The following is a 14,040-nucleotide window of genomic DNA, read 5'->3' as shown; positions in this document are numbered from 1 at the left end:
GAATAGAAGGATCCTTTTAAGTTGGAGATGTGAGACAGTAGAATTGTACGCAGCAGCTATGGATGAATAGATTAATAGAGAAAACCAGATTTGAGAGAAGTCAGACAGACTTAAGGATGTGTGGAATATGAGGACATAAATAAAGGATTTGAGGAATGATGACACCTGTCTTGCACCGCTGTCGTGGACTGTAGCAATGAAAAGCAGAGAAAGCATGGAAGGTGTGATGATAGGAGGGAGCAAATATGCAAGCACCATGTTTCTGCTGATAGGAAAACATCTGTGAGAAGATACTTGATAAGAGTCGCTCTAGTTTTGTGGTATGACTCTAACATTTGTAATAATATAGGGAGGGAAAAAAAGGTTTTTGTAAACAGGGTCCAGAAGTTTGTGATGAGTGAGTTTGGCCGCCATGTTGATGTGGCCTCGCTTGTTCATAAACATTTCCTAGATCACTGTATGCTAAACAGAACAGAAGATTGATTTATGTGAAATAAACAGATCATAAGGAGAGGGGAGAGGGTGGGTAGTGGAGTGAGGTTTTACCATTATACAGAGTCACATCTTAGAATCATAAACTACCAAGGTTGGAAAAATCCTCCAAGATCATCTAGTCCAACTGTTCACGTACCGTCAATATTTCCCCACTAAACCATGTCCCTTAGTACCACATCTGAATGTTTCTTGAATACCTACAGGGACAGTGACTCAGCTGTCTCCCTGGACAGACGATTCCAGCACTTACTACTCTTAGAAGAAACTTTTTCTGATATTCAACCTGAACCTTCCCTGGCACTGCTTTAAAGCCATTACCTTTCGTCTTATTGATGTTGCCTGGGAGGTTGATCCTCACCTCTCCTTAACCTTCTTTCAGGGAGTCATAGAAGAACAATAAGGTGTTTCCCCTGAGCTTCCTTTTCTTCAAACTAAACAATCCCAGCTCCTTCAGTTCATAAGGCTTGTGCTCCAGACCCCTCACCAACTTTGTCGCCCTTCTCTGGACACGCCCTAGGGCCTTGAGAGTCTTTCTCGCAATGGAGAGCTCAAAACCAAACATGGTACTTGAAATGTGGCCTCACCAGTGTTGAGTACAGAGGAATGATCACCTCCCTGCTCCTGATGGCCTTGCTGTTTCTGATACAAGCCGTGGGTTTTCTTGACAACCTGGGCACGCTGCTGGATCATATTCAGCTGAGCATTGACCAACACCCACAGGTCCATTTCCTCCACAGTCTTCCAGCTACTGCCCCAAGCCTGTAATGTTGCTTTGAGCAATGCTTAACTGAGCACTTTGGCACTATTGGGAAGATCGTTCACCAAGCTATGAAAAGTAAGCTATAACTGATGTGCAGGAGCCCATGATGTTTGGGAATTGCTGCTTAGTTTATAGTGAGGGGTATAGCTTTGCTAGGTGTACTAGTCCTAACTAGCAATGTTTTATTTATAGAACTCATAATTTTGTCAAACATGTAGTTGGAGATGTACTTCTAAGGAAATTCTCTGTTTACTTTAGGGATTGAGTTGTTTGAATACTTAAAAAGTAATAGAGATGTCTTGCACTGTTTTTGATTGAGTCAGACTTAATAAAATAAGACTTTTCATTTAGTTGGAAGTATTGACTACAGATTCAGATTTCTTGAGGCAAACTGAAAAGCTGCTTTTGGCTTGAGGTTAAAGTCAAATTAAAAGCTACAAAGCAGCTTCTTTTTGTTGTTGTTTTAAATGAGGACCCTTCTGATCCTCAAGTTTTCTGCTTGCAAAGTAGAACTTTTATACTTTTTTTTCCCCACAAAACTTAGCAAGGGTTTTTGCAGTTCAGAAGATACTTGACAGAATAATGATCAGAGTCTTAAGCCTGTGAAACCAATTTACTTCAAATATCTGTTGTTTATAAATTCAATTCCAAATAAAACAAGTTGCTTTTGAAGATAAATGGTGCAGTATTTTTGATGAAATAGACTGTGCAACTGCAGTTTGAATCTGTAGCTTGGAAAAAAGTTCTACAAAGTGCAAAGCTCAGGAATTAAAACCCAAAGGACTTCAGTTGTATGTTTTAGTGGGATCTGACTGAGATTTTTGGTTAAGGAATCTTTGCTCAGTAGCCAAGCTGAGGATTTTTAGGTAAAGTATGACCCACATAATCCAGAAGTTGAATGGCAGATGGTTTCCCATTTTTTTAGGAGAGTTTGAGAACCCCCACAAGAAGAACTAGAGATGATGTAAGACCACCTAAAAGTGTGCACTTGAAGGAACCAAAATGACTTTAATAAAAGAGACATAGCTTTCCAACTCATTAGGTTTGTGGCCCCTGTGTTTAAGGCTGTCTTATCTTTTCTGTTCTAAAACCCTGCTACTTTAAATTGCTCTTAATTTCCCAAAGCTTACACCTGCTGTGTTGTGCCAAGCCAGGTGAAACCAGAGGAAATTGCTGAAGGTATTTCTGCAAGGGAGTAACAGTAAATACTAGTATTAATATGGCACTATAGTTGAGGATTGGATGAATGTATTCACTCCAGAAGACTTTAAAACAGCCTGTCCTGATGCTAAAGAAAGCAGGTCTGCATGGCTCTTCTAACTGCACAGGAGTTAAGCATTACATGAGCATGGTCATGCATTATGTCATCCCTTCCAATTCTCTGTGCAGTATCAAGGTGATTTGCCAGTAAGCTAATGAGCAGAAAGTGCCTCTCTCTACTTCATTTGAAAAGGAGTTTTGTTATATTTGCTTCTTCCACTTAGGTTTTCACCTTTGTTCCTTTCTAGTAGTTAGCTGTGCAACAGACTTCACCATGTGTGAAAATCATCTCAGTTTCTTGGATCCTAGAAGCACCAAACTATAGTCTTACTGGACCTATTGGTTTATTTGGTACTAGGTGGAGTAAATTTGTACTACTTATTGATGTCCTTTGCAAGGGGCCGTATTCCATGCTTACATATGCATTGTCCGTTAGTATTCTGCTCCCTCCTGCACATGTGGGCAATTGCCCTTCTCTGCTCTGTAAAGCCATTCTCTCACAGCATGCATACAGAGTCTCTGAGACTGTGAAGTTAAGATGGTTAGCAAGGTCTCCTTTTGTGATGCTTTAGCATCACAAAATTTGGTAGTAAATATGTTAGTACCTTCTCCATAACTGCTGTCAAAAATGCATAATAGTGTCACTGTGTAATTAGTTTTAGGAGAACTAAGGTCAGGGCTGGGAAACCTTCACTGTGATTCAGCTGACCATGTCATCTTCTTTATCTTATGCAATGATGGTAATACAGTGTATTTTCCATGTTTCTTTATAATCTTACGGGGGCAGCTTTGTTTAGGTAACTTTTTTTTTAGTGGAGAAAAAGAGCATGTGAGAACCTTGTGAGTTTTGAGCTGCTGCACCTTGCCAAATGTTGACGTTCCTAGAACAATCCTAAGCTGGGGCCACTCCAGTCAGAGTATTGACCCAGTGACAATACCTGAATTAGCTGAAGAACAGCTGGTTGGACACAGAGTAAATATGGCTGGGATTCAGCTTCTTTGCGATGTTTATCTATTGAGGCACCATGTTTTTCCTGATTGAGAGTTCTAGGAGCATCCTGGGAGCAGGAATTAAATCCTAGCAGACTGTGCTGCAGATAACAAGGCAATAAATCTCTGCAAGGGGTGGAAAGAAGAGTGTGTGTGTGTGTGTGTGTGTGTATGTTTTGGAAATATCCAGATTTCTTCTCCCATGCATGCAAGTCAGCATCTTTTACCACCAGCAGCTCTGCTTACCTGAAGAATAGAAACGGTGTTACCTGCCAAGCATGCTGAGAGTCTGGAGGAGAAATAAGTAATAACTGCAGAGTACTTTGAAACTAAAACTTCCTCTGCAATGCTCCTTTGTAGCTGAATTATGTTAAGGGGAGTTCTCTGGGCTCAAAACTATTTGAACAGCGTGGAGATTTTTGAACTCTCCTTTATTTGCTTCATTCCTTCAGGGTGGATGTGTGTATTTTTTCTTGCTTGTTTTTCTCAACGGTGCTTCATGTAGTTTTAAGTACATTTGTCTTCTCTGACAGGAATCAGTTTGCCAGAGAACAATGCTGTCTCAAAATATGCACAACTTGTTCCTCGTAGTGGTCTACCTTCCAGAGCACCCCTAGGAACTGGTTGGTTGAGCAAAAATCCCCTTTTTTGTCCCTGTCCATTGTTCTTCAAGTCTGACCTGTCAAACCGTGCATCAAATTACTTCAGGGAAATTAAGAATTTCTGCTCTAAGTGATTCCCTTTCCCTTTTTTCAAGATACTGAACTTTTTGAATGGAGTTGCTCTCTTTTCACCTCCCACTTCCGACCTGCCCATCTAATAGTGATCGTGGCTGAAAAAAATTAGGGAGTGTGTGATAGTATCAGGCACAGAATCCCCTGTCATTTCCATGAGAAAGGGAGCCAGATATTCAGTTTTGTCAGATCTTTCAAAGCACTGCTGCTTAACAAGGGATTTTTGGAAGCTGCCTTACCATCACTGAGGAAACCAATTTGCAGGTCAAGGGAAGCTTTATAATGTCAGTGGGTTATGACATTAGAAAAACAACCTGAGAGCAGGCAAGCCAAGGTTCCCTGTCATTGGGATTGGTATTTGCATTTGTCTAGTGAGTATTCTGAAGGAGAATGGATGCTTTTGATATGTGCGATTCTGCAACCTAGTGGGTCAGCTCCTCTGGACATATACATGTTATTCCTTGTTCCAGCAAGGTCCTCCTGGCTCAGAGGACAGGAACTACAGCAGTTGCTGCTTTCCCACATCTTGGAAGTTTCCTGAAGGAGCATTTGCAAACTATTTACTTCTCAAAAGTAACACTGGGATCTATATTCCATCGACGGCAGCAGGAGACCTATGGAAAGGTGTAGAGCAGAATGAGCTATGGTGTTCATATTTTATCCTGCACAGTGTAACATCAGGGTAGATGCTGGATGGCCTAAGATGTGGGGTCAGTGGAACTTGCCCTGCTTTTTATTTTTATTTTTTTACCAAGTTTTTACCCAAGACACTGAAGAAATAACTATGGAGAACTTCAACTAGAAGTACTAAGAAGGGTGAATGGACTTACTGGAAGCAGTCAAGATTGCAAGGTGGGGTGGGCTAATGTTTTTTTATATTAAATAAGATATTCCCTAATAGGACTGAAAAATTAAAAGTATTGACAGGTGGGAAGAAGATGAAGGAAGATATGTGCCTTTTTAGAACAGCTTTTTAAATAAAAAAAGCTGCTTCTGTGTCCTCACATTGCTAATCTGTCCCAGGAATCCTGAAAAATTGCACATCACGCATTTTGGTGGGATCTTAAGCAGTAGCTGAGCTTATGTCAGTACTGTGAATGAATATCCTTAGAGTACAAACTACCATTCTGCATGGAGCAACCATGTGCAAACATTTTGTTAGACCTCAGTATCTTTTAGAGGGTAACTCCTTGTGACTGATTTTTCTACCCTTCCCTTCTCTCACAGCTTGTGGAGAGACCTTGCAGGACAGCACCGGGAATTTCTCAGCCCCTGGCTTTCCAAGTGGCTATCCCTCATATTCCCACTGTGTCTGGAGAATCTCAGTGACCCCAGGAGAGAAGGTAGGTGACACACGTGGACTTGGTGTACTCTTCACTTCCTCTACTTGAGTTTTGCTTTGATGATAATGTTAACTGCTGCCAAAAAGATTGTCCTGCAGATCTCTGCATGCCTGGAGTGCAGGAATAGAGTCTGCCCTGCCAGAGATGGGTTCAGGAATTAGTGGTCCTAACAAGAGGTAATGCTGGAATAGACTCCTCTTGAAGGTCTGGGATGTCAGTTGATCTCAGATTCCTCCTCCCATTTCACAGATACACCTTGCCTGCGTGGTTTCCTCAGCTGTTCAGCCTGCCATCTGCTAGCTCAGATTGAGCCGATAGCTGAAGAAATCACCTTTCAAACCAAGTGCTGGTCAGATGAGTTGTGTAAAATATACCAGCAAGATGGAGTCCAGGAAGGAGCTGAGGAGTTGCGAGGGACATCAGTAGCCTGCCCCTGTCACGTGGGCATAATGCTCCTGTCAGGGAACCCCTGCTCCCAGCCCTGAAGCACTGAGCCCTGCTGTGCATCAGTCAGGTGTTCTGTCCATTTTCCAGCTCCTTTTGTTTTATCTTCCTGTGGAGACTGAATCTTTCCTTAATCCATTAATGCCAGCCCTTCAGGCCTTTCAGTTCCTACTGGACTGCAGTAATGCATGGCCTGGCTTAGGAGCTCCTTGGCAGAACAGTTTTGCTGAGGACCACCTTGAAAATGCACTTAGGACTGAGACTTAGAAGAACGAAAGAAAGTGTAGCTCACTTGTTCTGGAGCAGTTGTCTTGCTCTTGGACTCAGATCTGTCACGTGCATATCTAGTCCTATGCTGTACTGAGCTGCTGCCATTGACTTCAGGGAGAGCTTTGCAAGGTATCAAAACAGTCCAGGTTTTTGAAAAATTTGTTTAAATCTTGCAAGGACAAAAATGCCACAAGAATATCCATCCAGTAACTTCCATAGGCCCAGCACAGAGCATGTAATCCTTGTTGCAGTGGAAGGATAACAGTGGGATAATGTTTTCTTTCTGAACTCTGCTCTGGAAAGCCTCTGAACACCGTGTGTGAGTGGCAGTGTCACAGTGTGAAAACTTGTCAGCAGAAGTAGCTATTTCTTAATTTATTTTATGACATTTATTTAATGAAATAAATCCCATGTGTCTCTACTTTTGGGAAATGTCTGTATAACATTCATGTTAATTAAAACTAAGGGTTCCATTTTAAACTTTTTTTAAAGGAGCTTTTTAGTTGCTTTTTAGTAACTGTGAAGCAGTGACTGTGCAAATAACAGAATAGATAGTGAAATGTCATCTTCTGTTATGTACTGTATAGCATAATTACAATTCCTTGAGAAGCCTTTCCTTTTTTGAGGAAAATTAATTAAAAAAAAATCCAACGTGCTGTCCAGCTATTTTCTCATGCATAGTCACTTATGCAACACTGTAGCAGAGATGAAAGGGTAGTCTGTAGAGTCTTGATTTTTAAAGTACTTCCCATTTCAAGGATAAGCATGTGCTCTGTCCTTTCAGATCATGTTGAATTTCACATCAATGGACCTATTTAAAAGTCGCCTTTGCTGGTATGATTACGTGGAGGTGCGTGATGGTTACTGGAGGAAGGCTCCCTTACTAGGTGAGTAGCTGCTTCATCTTAATAGCTTTAAGAACACCAAAAAAATGCATATTGTGATGGGGAAAACAAACAAAATCCCAACACCATAAAAAAAAAATCTCTTTACCTGGAAGGAGCCTGTGTCCAGGCAGGGCATTGATCACACATTAATGTTAGGGAATGCCAGAATGTTATATTCACACCAGGTGATCGATGCTCCAATTGCTTAGTAGTAGACTTTATTCCTTCCTTTTCTGACTTGTGAACTGAGGCAAAGAGGGAAACGAATGAGAGGCATGGCTGAGATTGAAAGTGTGGTCCCTGGAGTTTTATGATGCTTTTTTCATAAGATCTGAATCAGACAGTAAGAATGAAGAAGACATGTAGCTCCTGTCCAAAGCTCCCGACATTTTCTTCTCGAGAGCACAAATCACAGAATAATAGTTTGTGTTGGAAGGCACCTTAAAGATTGTCTAGTTCCAACCCCCTGCAATGGGTAAATACAAGATCAAGCTGCACATAGCCCCATCCGACCTAGCCTTGAACACGTCCAGGAATGGAGCATCCATCGCTTCTCTGTGTAGCACGTTTGAGACTCAGCACTCATACTTTGAGCCTCTGTAATTCTAGTGGGGGATTGGCCCCTGGTTCCAAAGATTACAGACCATGCCTAAGGTATCAAACTGTGCCAGGGCTCTATTGTTCCCAAAGATCTCAAAAAGATCTCCCTTTATCCTATCTCTATTCATTCTTCTGTATCTTGCTATTGTAATTGCAAGTTGGCTGCCACCTAAGTGGGCAGTCAGCATTCTCACCTGCTTTTATCAGCTTTACCTGTGGCTCTGAACCTGACCCTGTCTTCTGACTGTGCTGTCCTTACATGCGAACACATACTTCTCTCTGCAAGCAAAGAATCATTCAGCTTATGCAACATCACTGATTGCACTAGAGCAGATGTGCCCAGCACATATCTAGGCTAATGTGAGGTCAGTGAGGCAATGGAAGTTTAGGTGCTAAGCTCACCTTGTCCCCATGGGACATTCCAGTTGTAACGCAGGATGAATTTCTTAGGTTGGAACTGTACTGCTCTCTAGAGGTTTCTGTGGGCCTGTGTTTGTGTGGAGTTGGCAGCTGTTTTTATTGCTTCCTGCCTGTTTTGGGGTTGGCAGCAGTTATTGCTTTCTGCTGCACATACACCGGGTAACATTTCTTCAGCAGCTGTAATTTAAGTCCTTGTTACATTTTTTTTTCTGCTGAGTAATTTGAAGGTATTTCAGAAGCCAGACCACCTCCCTGTCACCTTTATGCAGGTGGATTTGTGAGTGTTTCCATCTGGAATGAGACCTTGGTTGAAGAGGTTCCCGCAAGGGGCTGAGCCCATCAAATTAGCTCAGAAGTGGCAAACAGACGGCAGTTCAGCAGGGGGCGGGGAGAGGGATTAGTGTGAATTGTGAAAGCATGGACTTCTTGCAGAGGGAAAAAAAAAATACATGTGCACTGCATATTTTCCCAGGGTGAAAACCCTGCCTTTAAATGTATAACTTTTTATGAATGGGTCCTTTATCACACTCTGAGGAGCTTGCTCGTTCTAGTTCCTCATCTGTGTTTCCTCTCCTTGACACCCTTGTCAAACTGCAAGTCTAAATCCAGGCGTAGTTGCTCAGAGACCCTAGAGGAGGGAGCTTTGCAGCACTGATGCTGTTTGTTAGTATCCTTTTTGGTAGCAGAGATGGGAGATATGAGTGTTGTGCTGCATGCCTGTGTCATGCTGCCCAAACAGTGCTGGATAGCTTTGGCGCATGGGCTCAGGATAGAGCTGCCAAAGACAGCTTGGATCTGGACTAATAATTCAATGTGGGACTTCACAAGGGAAGCAAGTTGATGAAACTGCCACTGAAGTTCACAATTCACTTTCCATGGATACCCATTTGTCTTTACTGCCTGTCACAGGGGCAGAGCTCTCACATCCTTGAAGGCCATGGGCTCTCTAAGGCTGCAAAGTAGTGAGGATAGGGTAGGCAGAGTGGCAACATCTGATTGTAGGCAGATGACTATATAGGGGGCTTCTTGTCTTTTAATACACAAGATTCATGTCAACTACTCTGCCCTTTGTATGTAGGAAAGCAGCAGCCTTCTCTGTGTGTCAGTGAATGGGACTTGAACAATCTGTTTCCTTATTCAGTGCAGAGAGTGTTTAATGCAGCCCACTAATGGGAACTAAGGTACTGTCTTGTCAGTAAGCAATTAACCAGGTTTTCACTTTGATAAGAATGTTTGAAGAAGCTATTCTCTGGCTTCACAAGGCCTGGATCAGGTTCCCTGTCACCATTGCTGTGGCTGAATTTCTGAATAACTACTCTCTGCCTCTGTCAGATTGTCACTGGGGATTCAGTTGGACTAGATGCACATAGGTCTGCTGGTGTCAGCTGAAGTGAAGAGTATGTTTGCAGCGTGTGCTTGCTGTGCATGGTATTAACTCTGTTAGCCTGAGGATCCTCTGGCTGGGACTGGTAGAGGAACACCAGAACTGTTTTAGGGTTGCTGAGGTTGTTCAGACTGCTCTGGCAGATGCCTTCTGCAGTCACTCCATTCAAAATTCTCCATTGCTGGCAAGATTCGAGTATTTACCAATGCTTGCACATACCAGGGAGCAAAAAAGTCTCTTGGTCACAAATCTACTGTGTGAGAGACTGAAAACTCTGAAAGTTTAGTCAGAAGAAGGTTTATTATAGGAATGAGACCATAGGATAAGGGACTTTGAGCACTAGCAACAGAATAAGCTGTGTGGGTGCTGTGGGGGATTTGTGTAATCCTCTTTTCAGTATAGTTATGTGCCACCATCCATTTGACTTGTACATGAGTGCAAAACGCTGAAGGAATTTCCTAGGGTTAGCAGGTAGAAAGGTCAGTTCCCTACTGCCCCATCTCAAAAAGGATAGGGGATAATTCCCCACTGTTTGTCAGCTCATTTGTCCATTCACATGAATCAAAGCAGGAACCCCTCTGAATTTACTGAGGCAACAGAGGTTGTGTCTGTGACTGAATTCTGCTCAAAGCTGAAGGAAATCTCTATCAATGTAATAATTGAGGAGAATATAAATAACTGGGGGGAGGGGGTGTGGAGAAATTCAGAAGCGCAAGTAGTGGGAGTGAAAGGGTATTTTTATACAAGCACTGCTCCTTTAACTGCAGACTCTTTGCTTCCTGGAACCACAGGTGCCTCTACCAGTGGCTGTTCTTGTCAGTCAGCCTGGAGATCTTGATCGTCTTTTTCCTGCCTTCTAGGTAGATTTTGTGGTGACAAGATCCCTGAACCAGTAATCTCCACGGACAGCAGGCTGTGGATTGAGTTCCGGAGCAGCAGTAACATCCTGGGCAAAGGCTTCTTTGTGGTCTATGAAGGTACAGCCTTTAGCTAGAAGTGTATTGCATTGCATGGAGCAGTCAAAACAGGGGGCAGAGATTTACAGGATCAGTAGGACTTCCGCTTCACAGTTTAGTTAGACAAAGCACTAACTCTTGCTTTTATGGGGATTGAAAAATCTGTGGTCTGTTTCAGCAGATAGAAGAGCCATATCTTAACTAGATTATCATAGTTCTTTCGAGGGAATGTGATGGCAGCACAAAGCAATGGCTTCCAATCATAGGCCAGGGTCCTGTTTGCCCTAACCCACCCCTGCAAGCAGCAGCACTCTGTGTAGCAAAGGTTGCTTCTAGTAATTTAACAGCGTTGTGTTTCAGGTCTTATGTCTTATATTGCTTAATGCAGGTGTTTGTTTTTTCCTTAAATGCAGAGGCTGCTTTTTCTGTTTTTACCTACAGAATATTAGAAATTAACACGGTAGATGGTTCAAATTGAGTCTTACAAACACAGATTTGCTGCAGATCAGGTACTTTGGAAACTTATATGACACTGGGATGCTGAGACTGTTCCAGAGGAAGAGCAATGTTACCAAAGTCATTCCTTCACTTGGAAGGGAACTACAGCAATTGGCATGTCCCCGACTGCCTGACCACTTTGGGACTAGCTGAAGGTTAAACTATTTTATTGAGGGCATTATACCAATCCCTCATATTAAAATAATTACAAATTTTGCTGATCTTAGTCCTACAACCCAGGCTAATCTAAAGTCTCTGGGATGTCTCTGTCGTCGAACACAATAAGGGTACAAATAATCATTTCTTTCGTTTTCCACTACTGACACGGCATTAATGTAACAGCTGTGGTTCACTAACACTAAGGTGAGTTTCAATCATATCTTCTACCAGCTGACCTGTTCCCATTAGTTTTTTTCACCATTGCACTACACATCCATAATGTTCTTTAACAACTGTGTAGTCAGTAACACCTCAGCTTGGTACCCAAATACTGGTTGGTTCTGACCTGTTCTCTGTATATGTCTTGAGGTTTTTTACATCGATCTCAAAAGTGTACTCATATGCAGAGCTGCTGACTGCATCGTTATTAACAGTAGCTTTTGTTTTGGATACTGTAACAGTAAATCTTTTTATCCACTAGTTTAAACATCCAGTCCTTTTGTATCTCTCCCTTTCTATCAACATAGGCAATACATTTTCCTGAAGTGGTTCAAATTCAATCTTACAAACGCAGTCACTTAAAGCTATTTCCCAGACAGCCACCAAATCTGTCTTAGTGGCTGCACTAAGACTTGCAAGGGGCTCTCCTCTTTGCTCTCCTGAGCCTCAAAAAATCTGTAACATTCCTTTTCCACATACACTTATTTTTGACAATAAAGATTTCAAAACTTATGAAGGCCTTCACTGTTCTCTGGACAACAGGGGCATTTCCGTGGATGACCCAGTAAGGTCCTTGAATATAACTATCCTGATGGTATGCCATTTTTCAGTAACCAGGGAAGAGAGCATGACATTGAAAATCCAGTGCTGAGTGAACAGAATACTCATGGATAATGATACTAACAGAAGGAGGCAAAGAAAATGCAGGACTATTGGGAAGTGCAAATAAAGCATATGAGGATTTCACAACAGTGTGGGGCTAGCAAGTCCTTTTCACAGGAGAAATATCTTGTTTCTGCAGAAACTGCTGTCCCAGAGGCAGAAGTAGCTTGCCTGATTATTTTTTTTCCTCATTTCTCCTATGAAGCAGCTGTTGCCTGCTCCATGTGGTTTGTAACACTCCTCTTATGGCAGTTTGTGGGAATTTTGAAGTAATCAGAACAGTGAGCTTCTAAGAGACTGTTTTATTTTGTCTTACTGCTTTTGTGGACTTAGTTCTTACCACTAGAGGATAACTCATGGTAACTGTTCTAATTCTTAAAGGGAAAAAAAAAGCAAGGAGAGGACTGTTCTTGGGAAGCAATGTCTCTGTTCTTCATCATATATGCTAATCTGGTGTCATGTTTTATATTGATAAATCTTTTTGAAAGGTTTTTTAATATTAACTACTTTCCAAGGTTTGAAAAACTTGTTTCTCTGAATAGTTTTTCCTATTTCTAGTTAAGGAATAAATGACCCCTACAGGTTCAGTAAAGATGAGCAACACTTGCTCTCCTCAGATGTCATGGGAAGCAAGTAAAAGTGCAGTGTGCATCTAGTTGAGCTTTGCATCCTTCTGATTGATCATATTTACCTTCTTGCAGTTAGTTGAAGCCTTGAAGAATGCTTATACTCTTTATGTATTTTTTTCCTGTAAGCAATTTCCCTTTGAAAAGGTAGGAAATCTATTGCTAAACTTGAGAGCAAATACAGGGTGTGACTGGTGGAAGCCAGTTTGTACCAGTAGTAACCCATTTCTTAGTTCTTAGCTCAGTCTTGTCATGTTCAAGGAACAGCTAATATTGTCAGCATCTCTCTAAATATTTTATTTGCTGAAATGGGAGTTTTCAAAAATCATCCTTAATTTACAATTTCCCTCTGATTCAACTGTACATAGTAGCTCATTTATTTCCTCCACTGTCAGGTAATTTACTCAGATGACTTCTGAGTTTTGTGTTTAGGCAGTAAGTGTAATTTTTTATTTCCAAGAGAGACTGCTCTGAGTTCTTCACCTTTCTGATGATTTTTGTCCAGAAGTTCTGTGTTTCTCTTAGTTCCTCTTTTTCCTTTGAACTCTTCTCCCTCACATATTGAAAATCCAAAGTGGGTCTTAAGACATGGCACATAGCCACATAACAGTAGAATTATTTGATAGTAAACAACATAATGTAGTGAAAGTGTCCTCATTGTTCCTTTCAAGATCTTCATGAAAGAGAAGATGCTGGTGGTTTTGCTCTATAACACTGCTAGCAGCCCTGAATTTATCATTTCTGTGGACTTCTCCAGCTATGTCAACAAATTCATTCAATTTAACAGTAAAAATCTACCAGGGTAGTTAACCACTCAATTGTAATTTAATGTGAACTATTGCAGTGGGTAGAGAAAATACCGTTTGCTTTCTGTTTTATGGCTATTAAATAATAAGGTTTGTCAGTTCTCTGCTTTTATAGTTCTCTTTCTGTCAGGAGGTGGTTCTCTGAAGGGTCATAGAATCACCAAATGGTTGAGTTTGGAAAGAATGTTAAAGACCCAACCTCCTGCTGTTGTCAGGGCTGCCACCCACTAGATCAGGCTGCCCCAGTCTCATCCAACCTGGCCTTGAACACCTCCCTTTGACTAAAGAATTTCTTCCTAACATCTAACCTGTATCTCCCCTCTTCTCACTTAAAGCCATTCCCCCTTGTCCTGTTGCTAGCAAACCGTGTAAAAAGTCAGTCCTGCCCACCTACCTATAAACTCCTCTTAAGTACTGGAAGGCTGCAATGTGGTCTCCCCGGAGCAAGTGCTACAATGGTCTCCTGAAAGTTGCCTGATGAAGAACTGAACTCATGCTTGTTAATATCGCCATCTCGTGGCTGGAT

The 14,040-nt window shown here is 41.8% G+C and overlaps 1 protein-coding gene and 1 pseudogene across 8 annotated transcripts in view; one reads left to right on the top strand and one right to left on the bottom strand.

Annotated features, from left to right (window-relative positions):
• The window catches only part of TLL2 (tolloid like 2), a 104,737-nt gene that overhangs the window by 57,049 nt on the left and 33,648 nt on the right, over positions 1 to 14,040 (top strand). For 7 of the 8 annotated variants that reach the window (XR_010622776.1, XR_010622778.1, XR_010622775.1 and 4 more), the window contains 3 exons: positions 5,467 to 5,582; positions 7,081 to 7,183; positions 10,448 to 10,564. Coding sequence is in view for 3 of the 8 variants with exons in the window: in XM_065746270.1 (XP_065602342.1) it covers positions 5,467 to 5,582; positions 7,081 to 7,183; positions 10,448 to 10,564 (336 nt within the window). In the remaining 5 variants the exon portion in view is untranslated. The remainder of the gene's footprint in view (positions 1 to 5,466; positions 5,583 to 7,080; positions 7,184 to 10,447; positions 10,565 to 14,040) is intronic. The other variant, XR_010622777.1, reaches the window with a different exon arrangement.
• On the bottom strand, positions 11,283 to 13,853 carry LOC136055011 (fas apoptotic inhibitory molecule 1-like; annotated as a pseudogene).

Source organism: Cyrtonyx montezumae, unplaced genomic scaffold (genome assembly GCF_038088225.1).
Source record: "Cyrtonyx montezumae isolate F1298 unplaced genomic scaffold, pur_monq_1.0 scaffold_4, whole genome shotgun sequence".
Lineage (NCBI taxonomy): Eukaryota > Metazoa > Chordata > Aves > Galliformes > Odontophoridae > Cyrtonyx > Cyrtonyx montezumae.
Note: the sequence above shows the minus strand (reverse complement) of the source record. Positions and strands in the feature narration are given on the sequence as shown.